Source organism: Terrapene carolina, unplaced genomic scaffold (genome assembly GCF_002925995.2).
Source record: "Terrapene carolina triunguis isolate 2854851 unplaced genomic scaffold, T_m_triunguis-2.0 Scaffold69, whole genome shotgun sequence".
Taxonomy (NCBI): domain Eukaryota; kingdom Metazoa; phylum Chordata; order Testudines; family Emydidae; genus Terrapene; species Terrapene triunguis.
In genome coordinates, this window is record NW_020664420.1 from 13,721,336 (window position 1) to 13,736,965 (window position 15,630).

At 36.2% G+C, this 15,630-nt stretch overlaps 1 protein-coding gene across 1 annotated transcript in view; it reads left to right on the forward strand.

Moving 5' to 3' along the window:
* WDR7 (WD repeat domain 7) overlaps positions 1 to 15,630 on the forward strand; it is a 437,463-nt gene that overhangs the window by 93,238 nt on the left and 328,595 nt on the right. The window contains exons 17-19 of the mRNA XM_029910906.1: positions 3,454 to 3,543; positions 8,603 to 8,721; positions 13,360 to 13,483. Of these exons, the coding sequence (XP_029766766.1) occupies positions 3,454 to 3,543; positions 8,603 to 8,721; positions 13,360 to 13,483 (333 nt within the window). The remainder of the gene's footprint in view (positions 1 to 3,453; positions 3,544 to 8,602; positions 8,722 to 13,359; positions 13,484 to 15,630) is intronic.

Below are 15,630 nucleotides of genomic sequence, written 5' to 3' on the forward strand. Positions count from 1 at the left end.
TCTGCAAGGAGAGTGTGAGTGTTGCTAGTTTTGGAGAACTGCATGTAAGGAGGCTCTGCCATCAAAGACAAAGTGATGATGCAGCTGCAGCTGTAATTTGTGTCTAAAGTGGTCTTTCAGTTTCATTTAAACCAGGGAGTATATTTGCCTGTGTTTTTTCCTATGCTCCTTTCATCTCTGGAGGAGCAGCATCTTCACACTTTGGATGTCAGACGATGTCTGGCCTTTTATGTTGACAGGACTAAACCCTTTTGGGCTTCACCTTGTTTGTTTGTGTCATACACAAACCCTCTGAAGTGACAGGCAGTTTCCTCACAGAGGATCTCTAAGTGGATAACGTCCTGCATCAAGACTGCATATGAAACAGGTGAAAGCTCATTCTGTGAGGGTACAAGCTACATCAGTAGTGTTCTTAAGTGACGTCTCGAGACTGGACATTTGCAGGGTTGCCACATGGTTGTTGATACATACATTTACAAACCATTATGCCATTACCACAGCATCCAGAGCAGATGCAAACATTGGGAAGGAGGCCTTGTTTAAATAGACCCCTAGACTCACCTTCTGTGGGCAGCTTGTAAGTCAAGTGGAATACACCGCTGCATCTACTCGAAGAAGAATGAATTGTTACTGACTGTAATTGTGGTTCTTCTTGATGTGATGCAGACATGTATTCCATGATCCACCATCCGTCCCCTCTGCATCAGAGTCTAGTTTCTGGGCGTTTGGGGGCAAAGAAATTTGGGGGGGGGCACCCCATATAGCCAGGGGAGGGGTTAAGAGCAAGAGGCGTGAGCACTGCCCCTCTACAGGTGCTGTTAGACAAAATTCTCTAGCTCTGGTGTACTAGGTGCACACACACCTAAGTGCAATACACGTCTGCATCACATCTTGAAGAACCACAGTTACAGTAAGTAACCATTTCTTTTGCCATTGTGCTGCTTTATTTATAATCTAGCTCAATCAAAAAAGCTGTGGATTTGCTTTACCATTTGGAAAGCTACTAGGCACAAGGGATAATTTGTATTTCTTCTCTAAAAGATGGTATTCTCATCTTGGACACAAAAAGAGAGGGGTTCTTCTTCGAAGAGGAAATTTGCTAGGCAGCAACATTTGTGAATCTTCATTCTTTTGTTAAGCATTAATGTTTGCCAGTACATTCATTAGATAACAGGAGCTCAACTCAGTTTGGCTTCAGGACTTGGATGCATAAATGTACTCAAAATATGTGTTTGTAGGATCAGGGCCAAAGTTGGGATGAGATGAAAGGTTAATGGAGAACTGGAGCTTAATGGCAAAATTATGGTAACAAAAGATCCAGACTAGTTGCCCATTGAATGTTATTGGATCAAGACATCTTCCCCTTTTCACCCATTTACTTTCCTTCTTTCTTAAAGAAAGACAGTTTTTAAAATTAGGGAGAGCTCAGTAGAGATTGTAAAGAAGTCATACATTTTGTATGAGTGTTATCCTTTTCAGAATGAAAAACCTGTCATTTTTCATCCAAGTGGCAGTCCTAATTATGATAGTAAATAACATGTTTAAAGACATCAGTTGGGAACTGAATTATATTAGGATGTAATCTGCAAAAATGAAATTATGCGTTGGTGTCAAATCCCTGTATAGCATGACATGTTCACTTATTTAAATAGTCATTTTCAACTTAAATTTTGTAGTGTTTGTTACAAACTTAATTATGCTTATTATACCTCTATTTTCTCCAAACTAGATTTATATATTTGTTTATGGGAAGCTGAATTCTGATTTTCTCCACATTTCTATTTAGTATCTTTCAGTTCCAGGTGGTATTCGTAGGTTAAAGTCAATATTTTCCTATCTCTTTATCCCTATATGTGGTACTTGTAGTATCTTGTCTTCTCATTGATTTCTTTTGCTATTTTATTTTATTGTATTTTTTTAAGATCAATTAGTAGAAGTGAAATTAGTGCACATTGTGGCATGTTTGATCTCCATCACTTTGACCAGTATCTGTCCTGAGAACACTAGAGTCCAATGTCATTGGGCTATTTGAGCCAGCTGTTGTAACTTCCAGTTACAGTGATTGATATAAATAGTGACATTTGGAGGGAGCTATCCTAAGAAAATGAACAGATACTTTTCCAAGTAAATTACCAGGCAGTTTATTTTTTATAAAACTCTCTAAACTTTTTATTCTCATAAATCAAATTCAGGGTTTATTGTTTTACCATTTCTAGTACATTTAATTTTTATTAAAAATAAAAGGTTGGCAATTTATGCTAGATATACTTTCACTTTACACGTGCCATCATGATGCGTTCGCATGGAAATTATGGAAAAAAGTAGTTTTGATGCAGATGTCCTTACAGTGACAAAAGAAGTTCATTGCATGAAAAGCAAACATACCATTTAGAAGACAATGGTTAATCTGTTCAGGAGCCTGAACCTATTGTTGTTCTGCAATGGAATAAAGGAGAGGGATTAATTTGAAGATGCTTGTGCATGACATATGGTAATTTCTCTATAGGAAGGAAGTGTCAAATAGTGACCTCTAAATCTTAACATTGACCTCTGCTTGTAGAATGTGTGTGACATAAGATTTGCCTGTCTTTTCATATGATAATTTGAGTCATGGAGCATTAGTGGGACTATAATGTTTATTACTAGTTTTGGACTGCCTTTGCACTAAGAGATTATGCAATTTACAAAATGGCTATATCAAAGCCTGAAATACTTTAATTTAGCAATTACAGTTTTGTACAATGTTACATTAAAAGTTGCTTATCTACAGGCGTAGTTCTACTTTATTATAGTACACACTTTATATGTTCGTGTAGGTTTTCTGCTACAGTTTATTTGTATAGGGCTTTATTTAGTGTAATTTTAAAATGGTTTTAATAGTTTCAGACCTTTAAAACTAGACTAAACTAGAATTGTAGGAAGCACTCCTTCAGTGGTAGAGCGATGGATTAGATGGGATGCCTTGTTATAGGAGTATCTATTTCTAGTTTTTGTAACTAGTAGTAGGAAATAGCAAATCGCTTAGTTTTGGGACTAATCTTTTTAAACTGTCATATTTGGTGTCTTTTTTAATTTCACAGATATGATTTGAGTTTTAGCTGCATTTAGTTGATGTGCTGTGTAATATTGTGAATTCATGCTATATTTTAAAGCAAATTTGAAAGCCCTTAATTTACAGTGAGTCTTGTCTATTCCAAATAAGCAAGTTTATGTTAGTATCTTTGTATTTTCTGCAACTGCATGTCTTTCTGTCACTGATGTTACACTTCTGGTAAAACCTAGAATATTTTTATTTTATAGTTGATATAGTCTCAGTTTGTCTCAGTTTTTCTTTTTTCATTTTTCAGTAACACTAATCAGTTTTTCAGAAATGTCTATCTTCATTTTCCTCTCTTTCTCTCTCTCTCTCTTTTTTTTTTTTTTTTTTTTATTTCTTCTTCTTTCCTCTGCAAGTTGCTCCTGCTGTTTCTTCTAGCACTGAAGCTGATCGCTCTGGCTCTGACCCTGCTCCTACTTTACGTAGCTGTTTCTTAGTAAATGAAGGTATTCTCTCCACATTTTCTATCTACTCGTCATTTACTTACAACTAATGTCGTTATCATTGTTATGACATGACTCTCTAATCTGCATATTCATTTGTTTTGGGAGAGATGCAAAATGAAACTTGTCGTCTCCAACTTTGATCATTAATATTGGGTAAAAATGTTGACAAGGATTAGTTTTAATTCATATTTCCTGAATTTTGTGTAAATCATGTTTACTTTAAATCTATGAGAATTGTTTATAGACATTATTTCCATTTGAAACCTCCCTTATTTAGAAAACAGAATCATTTCAGTGTATCTCAGTTACGGGAAAAAACATATGCCTTTGAGGTTGACAAACTAGGACTGTATTGGACTGGGAAGGGCAGCATGTTCCAAAGTCGAGGGGCCCTCACAGGATAACACCGTGCCAACTGTCCCCTCTCTCTGTCCTGTATCTTGGCTTGCAAGGATTTGATTTTTATCAGTAAATGTTGATAAACATCAATTTCACTGAACACTCACAAAAGATGAAAAGATGATTAAAATTTACAGATAGGCAAAGTAAGGAAAATGCTGCATGAGAACGTGAGTTTGATTTAAGGCTATTTACTTTGTATATTTTGACATATTATGTTAACAAGTATAAAACTTTTACCTTTTTTTGAATCTCAACATCTACGGTCATAAAATTATTATCTGACCCCTCTCCCACATACGTTCCCGCAACTGTGAAAATTTAAAATGAAAGAAAAAATGCTTAAAACCCATACTTTTGCACAACTGTGAAAATTAAAAAAATAAAAGGATGCTTAAAATAAACAAATTAGGGCTGTCGATTAATCACAGTTAACTCACGTGATTAAAAAAATTAATCGCGATTAATCGCACTGCTAAATAATAGATTACCAATTGAAATTTATAAAATATTTTTGGGTTTTTGTCTACATTTTCAAATATATTGATTTATATTACAACACAGAATACAAGGTGTACAGTGCTCATTTTATATTATTATTTTTTATTACAAATATTTGCACTGTAAAGTGATAAACAAAAGAAATAGTATTTTTCAATTCACCTTATACAAGTACTGTAATGCAAACTCTTTATCATGAAAGTGTAACTTACAAATGTAGAATTTTTTTGTTACATAGCTTCACTGAAAAACAAAACACTGTAAAACTTTAGAGCCTACAAATCCACTCAGTCCTACTTCTTGTTCAGCCAGTCACTAAGACAAACAAATTTGTTTACATTTAGGGGAGATAATGCTGCCTCCTTCTTACTTAAAATGTCACCTGAATGTGAGACCAGGCGTTCGTATGGCACTTTTGTAGCCAGCGTTGCAAGGTATTTACGTGCCAGATATGCTAAACATTCATATGCCTTTTCATGCTTCGGCCAGTATTCCAGAGGACATGCTTCCATGCTGATAATGCTCGTTAAAAAAAAAATGTGTTAATTAAATTTGTGACTGAACTCCTTGGGGGAGAATTGTATGTTTCCTGTTATGTTTTACTTGCATTCTGCCATATATTTCATGTTATAGCCGTCTCAGATGATGACCCAGCACGTAGTTCATTTTAAGAACACTTTCACTGCAGATTTGACAAAATGCAAAGATGGTACCAATGTGAGATAGCTACACACTCAACCCAAGGTTTAAGAATCTGAAGTGCCTGCCAAAATCTGAGAGGGATGAGGTGTGGAGCAGGCTTTCAGAAGTCTTAAAAGAGCAACACTCAGATGCAGAAACTACAGAACCCAAACTACCAAAAAAGAAAATCAACCTTCTGCTGGTGGCATCTCACTCAGATGATGAAAATAAACATGCATCGGTCCACTCTGCTTTGGATTGTTATCGAGCAGAACCCGTCATCAGCATGGACGCATGTCCTCTGGAATGGTGGTTGAAGCATGAAGGGACATATGAATCTTTAGTGCATCTGGTATGTAAATATCTTGCGACGCCAGCTACAACAGTGCCATGCGAACGCCTGTTCTCACTTTCAGGTGACATTTTAAACAAGAACCTTGGCAGTATTATCGCCTGCAAATTGTAACCAAACTTGTTTGTCTGAGCTATTGGCTGAAGTAGGACTGAGTGGACTTGCAGGCTCTAAAGTTTTACATTGTTTTATTTTTGAATATAGTTATTTTTGTGTACATAATTCTACAATTGTAAGTTCAACTTTCATGATAAAGAGATTGCACTACAGTAATTGTATTAGGTGAATTGAAAAATATTATTTCTTTTGTTTTTTATAGTGCAAATATTTGTAGTAAAAATAATAATGTGAAGTGAGCACTGTACACTTTGTATTCTGTGTTGTAATTGAAATCAATATATTTTAAAATGTAGAAAACATTCAAAAATCTTTAAATAAATGGTATTCTACTATTATTTAACAGCACAATTAATCGCGATTAATTTTTTTAATCGCTTGACAGCCCTAAGACAAATACGTTCCATTGAAATTATTAAAAAATATAAATTGAATTTTGCCACGCCTACATATATAAATGGAGCTCCAGTTCAGGCACCTTGGATGGCCACAACTATGGCAACATATGCATTTTGAATTCTAGAGCTATGAAACCATTTTTAATTTTTTTTTAAATATTTTTAGTATTATGTTTAACAGATTAGTTTCTCTGTTGTGGATGTAATTTCTGTTTTACAGTTTGCAATGATAGGAATATCAAATTCGTAGTAAAGATTCTTGAGAATAACTATTAGTATGAGTATGTTGTCATTTCTTAAACTTGAGTACTACAGATGTTCTTTATAATACCAGTGTTACTCAATCTACATTGTGAACTGAAGCCCTAAAATATTGTTTAAAAACAAAACAAAAAGATTGGAAGTAATAGAAACACAAAGATTTTTTACAATCATTTCACTTTTCTGCTTTTTTGTATTCATGTGATTTAAAAACAGCTGGATTTAAATTGTTTGTCTGTTTGACTGAGAAAATCCAGTTTTTAAAATGTCGCTTCTGTATAGAGAAATTTTATAGGAAGTGTCAGCTGAAATGGAATTTTTATGATTAATTTACAGGTTACTGAAAATACTCAGCCCCATAGCTAGGAGGTGCTTGTAAGGGCTGCTGTGCTAGCCACAAAGTCATTGAGGATGGAATAGCATTCTGTGCTCCTGTATTCAAGTGCTAATAACTATCAGAAAGTTACCTTTTAAAGATGACATTTCTTTTGATTTTTTTATTAGTTCAGAAATTAATTTTTCTGTAGGAAAGCTTGAAATTATTTTTGTACGTTTTTTGGTGGTATCTTTGAATGAAGGAAAGACCTTTCCATAGTTAATGAAAATATTGAGATGCCTTCCATGCACAAATAATTTTTAGAGTTTACAAACAATTAAAAATAAATAAATAAATCAAACTTGGCATAGATCAAGACCCTGATCAAGAAATTCACTTTTCATGGTGGACTCCTGAGCCCCTGGAAAGCCCCACTGACTTTTAGTACTCACTGAGTCAGTTAAGAGAGAGGGTCTTTTTCTGCAATAAAGATTACAATTCAAGAAATTTTACATGGAATAAGTTATAAACATTCTAAAATACCATATTGTACAAGCTAGATGTGCTTATTTTTACTGACTTTTTAAAAAAACATAGAAGGTGTGATGCTTCAGTGTGTTATGGTATGAATATATGTCTGAAGCATTACATGTTGAAATAAGGATTTAAATGAACAGGTCAAGCTTTCATGCAAATATTGAATTGTATGTATGTTCTATTTTCACGTGCTGGTAGGTCACTTTAAACTAGCACCTTTTCTATTTGTTGTTTAAAATAATATTTTAAAAAACTAAAAATGAAATGAAGTACAAAAACAACATGTGCAGTATTACTGCTGACACTTTACATGCTTAATGACTGTAATCTGGACATGTTGCACTTGAATATTAAAGCATTAAACTCCATATAAAGTAATGCAAATTATAATGTATATACGAGCCAGCTGACTTACACTTCCTTTGAATTTCAGGGTGGTGCTTTTTAAAATCTCAGCTTCAATGTTGAATGAATTCATGGATTTTGTTTTGTTTTTTTGTTTTTGCATTTATTCTATGTATAGTCCCTGATTCAGTAATGAACTTAAGCACTTTCTTAAGTCTCAAAGCATGTTTTTAAATACTTTGTTGAGTCAAGACCACAATGTAGATTATGACTGAGACCCTGATTCTCAGAGTGCACTGAGACACAGGCAGGTAGACTCCCAGTCTAAGTCTGGGGCTCTACACGCGTGTAGGGATCTGACCAGTTAGTTTTCTTTGCAGGATCTGAGACTTAGAGAGTCAATTCAATTTGTGTGCTTGGTACTGGAAGCTCATATGTGCTGTGGAGGCTTGATCCGGTGTCCACTGAAAAGTGTGGAAAGATGCCCAATAATTTTCATGGACTCTGGGTCAAGTTCTATGTAGGGTTAAACCTTAGGTTCCCATGACAGAGGGGAAAAGAATTCTGTTCTGCTTCAGATGACAGCGACAAACAGATGTCCATGTTTTTAGCTGACACACAGCCCTCTTTTGATCTCAGCAAAGATTCTTTTAACTGCTGTTTAAATATACCTCACATCTGTAGTAGTAACTCATCTGTGTAATTTTTGTTTTGTTTTGTCCTATTTGTTTTTTTTTGAACCTGGATTTTTGTGACTTCTTGCTACTATATAACATTTTGTGAGTTGTTGCAATTGACAAACTTGTCTGAATTTAGCTTAGAACAGAGATTTAGCTGTGTATTTGTTTTTTCATGGCAACAGTAATATTGTTCTTTATGTAGAAATATCTACCTTACAGGAAAAAGTATTGCATATTATTTACTAAGACACTGATCTTGTCAGTGAGAGGTCTGTCTGTATCCAGAGTAGTTTCCACACTGTTCCCTAAGAAGCAATTTAGCCTTAGGGAAAAAGTGCATGTCCCAAGAACAGTGGCCAGAGTAAATCCAAAAATATTTTGAATACATTTAAATAAAATGCATTTATTTTGACCTTTTGATGTTAAAATTGCCTATGTGTTTTTTATGCCTGTTTTTAACATATTTTAACAGGATGGAGTCAACTAGCTGCTATGCATTGTGTTATGCTCCCTGACCTGTTGGGACTGGAGAAATTTAGACCTCCTCTTCTTGAGATGCTAGCTCGCAGGTGGCAGGATCGATGCTTGGAGGTAATATTAAGTTGCAAATTGCAAAACAAAGGGTTCTGCGTATGACAAAGAATTTAGGTTCTAAAAAAAATTGTAAGCTGCAAAATTGGATAATGGTTAGTATATTTTTAAATTGCAGGTCATCTTTTAAACAGATACATGGCTTCTGTATTTTAAACCAGTATTTTGGATTTAAATAGGGAGCTAGAACTGTAGAACTTTATCAAGAGAAATATGAATCTGTGGTTTATGTAACTGGCCACTGGATGTCATCATTGTTCCACTAAAATACCTGTAAGTAATTTTAGTTGGCAGTAGAAAACCCCCCTTTCCCTAATCTACAGACCATTTTAACAAATTCATTTGGAGTAGCCGAATTCCAAGCAGTTTATAGGCCTTCTCTTTTATTTAATAAAATAAGCGAAATAAAATGAAATAAAACGATGAGATAACTGGCTCTGTGGATATGGAGAAAGCTTTTGATACAGTCTCCCACAGTATTTTTGCCAGCAAGTTAAAAAAGTATGGATTGGATGAATGGACTATAAGGTGGATAGAAAGTCGGCTAGATTGTTGGGCTCAACGGGTAGTGATCAACGGTTCAATATCTAGTTGGTAGCCGGTATCAAACGGAGTGCCCCAGGGGTCTGTCCTGGGGCCAATTTTGTTCACCGTCTTCATTAATGATCTGGATGATGGAATGGTTTGCACCCTCAGCATGTTTGCGGATGACACTAAGCTGGGGGGGTGAGGGATAGGGTCCAGAGTGACCTAGATAAATTGGAGGATTGGGCCAAAAGAAATCTGATGAGGTTCAACAAGGACAAGTGCAGAGTCCTGTACTTAGGACGGAAGAATCCCATGCACGGCTACAAGCTGGGGACCGACTGACTGGCTAAACGTCAGTTCTGCAGAAAAGGATCTGGGGATTACAGTGGACAAAAAGCTGGATATGAGTCAACAGTGTGCCCTTGTTACCAAGGAGGCTAATGGCATATTGGGCTGCATTAGTAGGAGCATTGCCAGCACATCGAGGGAAGTGATTATTCCTGTGTCGGGTTGGATCACAGAAACCCTCTTGGGAGCTGCCACCTGATGTGCCAAGACTACTTCTACCCCTGCTTTCCCTGCCAGCTCAGGACTCCAGCACCCTGTTTTGCTGAGCCAGACACTCCCATCTGCTCCAACACAGACCCAGGGTCTGAATTACTTGCCCCAAAGCTGCAGATTTACCTGAAAGCAGCTAACAGAAGTGTTCCTGTCTTTAACACTCAGATGCCCAACTCCCAATGGGGTATAAACCCAAATAAATCCGTTTTACCCTGTATAAAGCTTATACAGGGTAAACTCATAAATTGTTTGCCCTCTATAACGCTGATAGAGAGATATGCAGAGCTGTTTGCTCCCCCAGGTATTAATACATATTCTGGGTCAATTAATAAGTAAAACGTGATTTTATTAAATACAGAAAGTAGGATTTAAGTGGTTCCAAGTAGTAACAGAACAAAGTAAGTCACCAAGCAAAATAAAATAAAATGAGCAAATCTATGTCTAATCAAACTGAATACAGATAATCTCACCCTCAGTAAGTTTTTTTTTCAGACTGGACACCTTCCAGGCCTGGGCACAATTCTTTCCCCTGGTACAGCTCTTGTTCTAGCTCAGGTGGTAGCTAGAGGATTCTTCATGATGGCTGTTCTCGTTAGTCAGCTGATCACAAAACGGAGGGGTCTCCCACGGGCTTAAATATACTTTCTTTTTGTGGGTGGAGACCCCCTCCTCTCTCCTATGCAAATTTGAGCTCCAAGATGGAGTTTTGGAGTCACCTGGGCAAGTCACATGTCCATGCATGACTCACAGTTTTTACAGGTAGCATCCATTGTTTACATGCTATCTTGAACGTCCTCAAGTAGATGTCTTATGTGGATTGGAGCATTCCAAGATCCATTGTCCTTTAAGTATTTCTCGATTAGGTACTTAATTTCCACATTCCTTTCTCCAGGAACTGACCAAATGCTCTACTAAGGGTATTTAGAAATCAAGCCAGTACACAGCCAACATTCATAACTTTGAATACAAAAATGATACATGCATACAAATAGGATTAATACATTCAGTAGATCATAACCTTTATGGAGATATGTTACATGGCATATGTAGCATAAAACACATTCTAAGCATATTTCCATAAAGCCTTATGGGAGGTACCGTCACATTCCCCTCTATTCGGCACTGGTGAGGCCACATCTTTAGTATTGTGTCCAGTTTTGGGCTCCCCACTACAGAAAGGATGTGGACAAATTGGAGAGAGTCCAGCGGAGGGCAACGAAAATGATTAGGGGGCTGGGGCACATAATTTATGAGGAGAGGCTGAGGGAACTGGGTTTATTTAGTCTGCAGAAGAGGATTTGATAGTCTGAGGGAGGATTTGATAGCAGCCTTCAACTACCTGAAGGGGGGTTCCAAAGAGGATGGAGCTAGGCTGTCTCAGTGGTAGCAGATGACAGAACAAGGAGTAATGGTCTCAAGCTGCAGTGGGGGGGGTCTAGGTTGGATATTAGGAAAAACTATTTCACGAGGAGGGTGGTGAAGGATTGGAATGGGTTACCTATCGAGGTGGTGAAATCTCCATCCTTAGAGGTTTTTTAAGGCCCGCTTGACAAAGCCCTGGCTGGGATGATTTAGTTGGGGTTGGTCCTGCTTTGAGCAGGGGGTTGGACTAGATGACCTCCTGAAGTCTTTTCCAATCCTAATCTTCTATGATTCTAAGTGAAAGCGCTCTTCAATGCATCAAGAAGTCAGTGAAAGCTAAAAAACTATTAATGTTTATTTAATTTTTTTTCATTTAGTTATGGAAATGTAACTGTCAGAGAGAATTTTTTTCATTATGTCCCAGAGACCTAAAACCAGTATTTAGGTTCAGGGAGGACATATTCACTGCACCCTATCTTTTTATGTTTCAAAAATGAAACATACTACAGTTTCATGCATATTATGTTTAATTTTCTGGTTAATTTGTAAACATTCCTTTGACATTTTAACATCTGTATTTTTTCTTAATTTTTGAGTAACCTACAATGATGAACAGGAAACATAAATGTTCCATTACATGCGTCTGACGAAGTGGGTATTCACCCACGAAAGCTTATGTTCCAATACATCTGTTAGTTTTAAAGGTGCCACAGGACTCTCTGTTGCTTTTTACAGATCCAGACTAACACGGCTACCCCTCTGATACATAAATGTACTGTATATATTTGAAATATATTTTATCCATTCAGATCTAGAATTTTCTGGAACCTGCTTAAAATGTCATTAAGGACAAAGTTTTCAACTCAATTTCTATCAAGAGGCTGCTAAGTTATTATAATTTTTGGAATGCATTTACAATAGTCAGAAAATGGGTTGGCACCTACTATTTGAGAAATGACTAGCTGACCTTAGCATCACACCTATGCTGTTGTGGGGGGGCGGGGAAGGGGAGAGGGAAGGGGCGGCGGGGGAGTCAGCTTTAAAAGAAAGAAATGAAGAACAGAGCTGTAGAATTTCAGCAGTCTCCTAGTTTAATTGGTGTATGCTTTGTGTTATCTGCCTGAAGTATACTTTGTACAAAAGCACTAGTAGATTTGTATATTTCTGAGTAGTTGTCCTATTACTAGATATTATGTAATATGTTCATGTTCCCAGAAAGCACAATCGCTTTCAAAGATAACTGAAATTTTCCTCAGCCACAAGTTTGGTAGCTAGAACACTTGAATTAGCTGTAAGGGGTGTAGTCCCTGCTCTGTCAGTGACTTCTTCTTTGACCTTGGGCAAGTCGCTTAACTTCTGTGTCTCAGATACCCCATATGTAAATGTATATGGTGATGCTTATTTTTATTAAATGCTTTGACATCTGTGAATGGAATTTTTGCCAATTACATTTAAAATATTATTTTGTATTTGTTGGTTTTATAGTATTTTTTTCTTTAACATGAAAATCTTCTAAGGATTTCCTCCACTACTATTGCTCAGTTGTCCAGATTATATACTAAATGGGCAAAAGCATATTTAAACAATGACTTTTTAAAAAAATAAGTGGTTTTTTAACTTTTTTTTTCAAACTTTGTTGAAGTTGGAAAAGTATTTTGGGAAAGTATAGAAGAGAATTCTATAGAATTCTCTCTCTAAGTAGTTATAGAAAGTCTCAAATTAATTTTCCTTTAACATCTTTCACAGAAAAGAAGGTCTAATTTCTTAGATCTGTTGCTAAATATCATGCTCTGTAAATTCAGGACTTAGTTGTGAGCTCCCTTGTGTTCTCCCTTCCCTAACTTGGCCTCCTTGTATTGCTGATCTTTTCATTAGCAGGGAAAAGGAGCTACTGTGGAGCTTAATACTTCTTCCTCCGGAAGGCAAGGTGTAGTTAAAGCAGCTCTATGGCTTGCACAGACCTTCCCAACCTCAGCCCCAACTAGGGGAAGCAGGGACTGAACTGTAACTTGGTGGCATAAGTATGTGATGCCTGTGTTGGGTTTTGTAAATTTATCTTTTTAGCTTAGCTCTGTTGTTTGTATTGTAAGAATGTAATGGCTGGACAACTTTACCGCTACCTTTTAAAAATATTTGCAAATCTTATTTGAGAGTTGAGTTTGTATGACATTCTGGTTCCCTCTGTAGGTAAGGGAAGCTGCCCAGGCCTTGCTGTTAGCAGAACTGAGAAGAATTGAACAGGCAGGGCGGAAAGAAACAATTGATGCTTGGGCTCCATATTTACCACAATATATTGACAGTATTATATCACGTGAGTACTCTCCGTTTATCCTGAAACTATTTTGGTTAAAATATATGATTAAGGAAAGTGTATAAACAACAAATATGAATACTGGTACAAACCAGAGGAAAGCTGTTTTATTTGCAATATCTGTTATTTCATGGAATCCCAGAATTTAGGTCATTAGCTGTCTGGGTAATCAAACTTTTCTCTTTCTGAATGATCAGCTTCACAATCACAGATTTGTGCTATAAATATTGTCCTGTTAAATTCTGTGACATTTTGTGTGTGTTTCTCTATAAAGAAGAAGAAGGAGGAAAAAAAGAGGGAGCAAACTACTTTAACGGTCATTTGTTTAAAAAAGCAATAGTTTATTTAGCAAAAGCAGCACTAAAACTTCTTGACCAAAACCTATCTCTGTATTTATTTACAAGTAGTTTAATGTCAAATGTTCTTTGAAAAACGGTAAACTAGAGCTGTTGTCTCCTAAATGCTCATGGACATGTACTGTATGTGTCTGAAATAGCCATACAAGGTTGGTCTGGTCCAGTTTCGCTTTTAAGTCACGTTTGGGGAATGGCTTGTGTTCCATTTATAAACACATTATTTCAATATTTATCCCATGGAATTTCCAAGTGAATTAATTGTTGTAAAACTGGGAGGAAAACCAAATACTAATCCTTCATTTTTTCCCACATCTGAGTAAAGTTCAGACAGTTCATGCGCTGCCAAGGACATGGTTAACTAGATCACCTTGCTGCAATTCAACAGAGTAGGGCTGAATTTAAAAAAAAATATGAAAAATTTAGTTATAAGGATGGGAGAGATTTCTCTGATGGTAATTGGATATGTGTTTGTGAGCTGAACAACAGAAGGCTTTGTAATTTCCTGGTATTTAAATTCAGCTTTTCCATAAATCTGTCCAGTAGCCTTGAATAAATGTAGTTATTTTTGCTCCTCTTCTTATGCTATCTTTGAACTAATGACTGGAGCCATGGTTAACCTTCTACTTCTAGATGTTAAGCTTCAGACTTAGTGCCATGCAGCATTACAAGACATCAATAAATTAATATTCCAATTTACTTGAAAAGAGTATTCATAGATTTATTTTCAACTCAAATAATAAAGTGCAATTTATGTGTTTAAATATTCCCTCCCTAACATTCATTCTCTCTCTCTCTCTCTCTCTCTCTCTCTCTCTCTCTCACCTAGAACTATTTATATAATATTTTCAAAAGCACAGAAATGACTTTAGAAGCCTCAGTACCTTTTTCAAAAGTCACTTAGGAGCCCAAGTCTCGCTAAAAGTCAACAGATCTTGGATTCCTAAGTGCCTAAAATACTCTGGTAATGAGGTTTGAGTTATTAAATATCTTGGTTGCTTTTAAAATGTTACCCTTAGAGATGCTGTTATCTAGTAGAGAGGAGGAAGTTCTGCCAGTTTAGTTTTCTTAGATATGTTGACGAATGCATCTTGAAAATATTCCATCTCGTACTAATGCTGCATAACAGCATTAGCTGATAACAGAAGAGTTGCACTTCGTCTTTCCTTATATAATAAACCAAGTTTCATGGAACAATTTATTAAAAAAACCAAACACCTCGTTGTTATTAAGGCCTACATTCTGCAGTCTGATCTACTAATACCCTTGTTTCTACACACATTCCTACTGAAGTACATGGAGCACTTCCTGACACAAGGGTCCTCCCACTTGGATCAGATTGCGGGGTGGGACCTAATTTTGATGCTGTTGAAAGATGCTACATTGGTGGTCCTGAGAATTAAGTGTTTATCCACTGAATATGTACCATACATATTTTGATAAAGCAAGCTTCTCCATTCTACCTACAAATGTGCCTCAGATGTGGAGATCATCAGTAAGAGTAAGAGAGGTAGTTTAATCTCTGTGATTGTCTCCATTGATACTGCCAGTAAAGTAATAGAGCGATATTTATTTGTAATATCTGTTCACTAGAAGCTGTTCTGAGACCACCAGGCCATTTTATTCAAGCTATTGAATAGCCATCTTTATCCCTAATAGAAAACTTTGAAAAATATTCTGTTTTAGATGCAAAATGATTTTATACATCTTAGATTTTGATTTTGGTCCAATCAGCTATTATTAATAAATATATGTTTATGAAAACAGGATTTTCCTAGCTATTATATTTGCTAT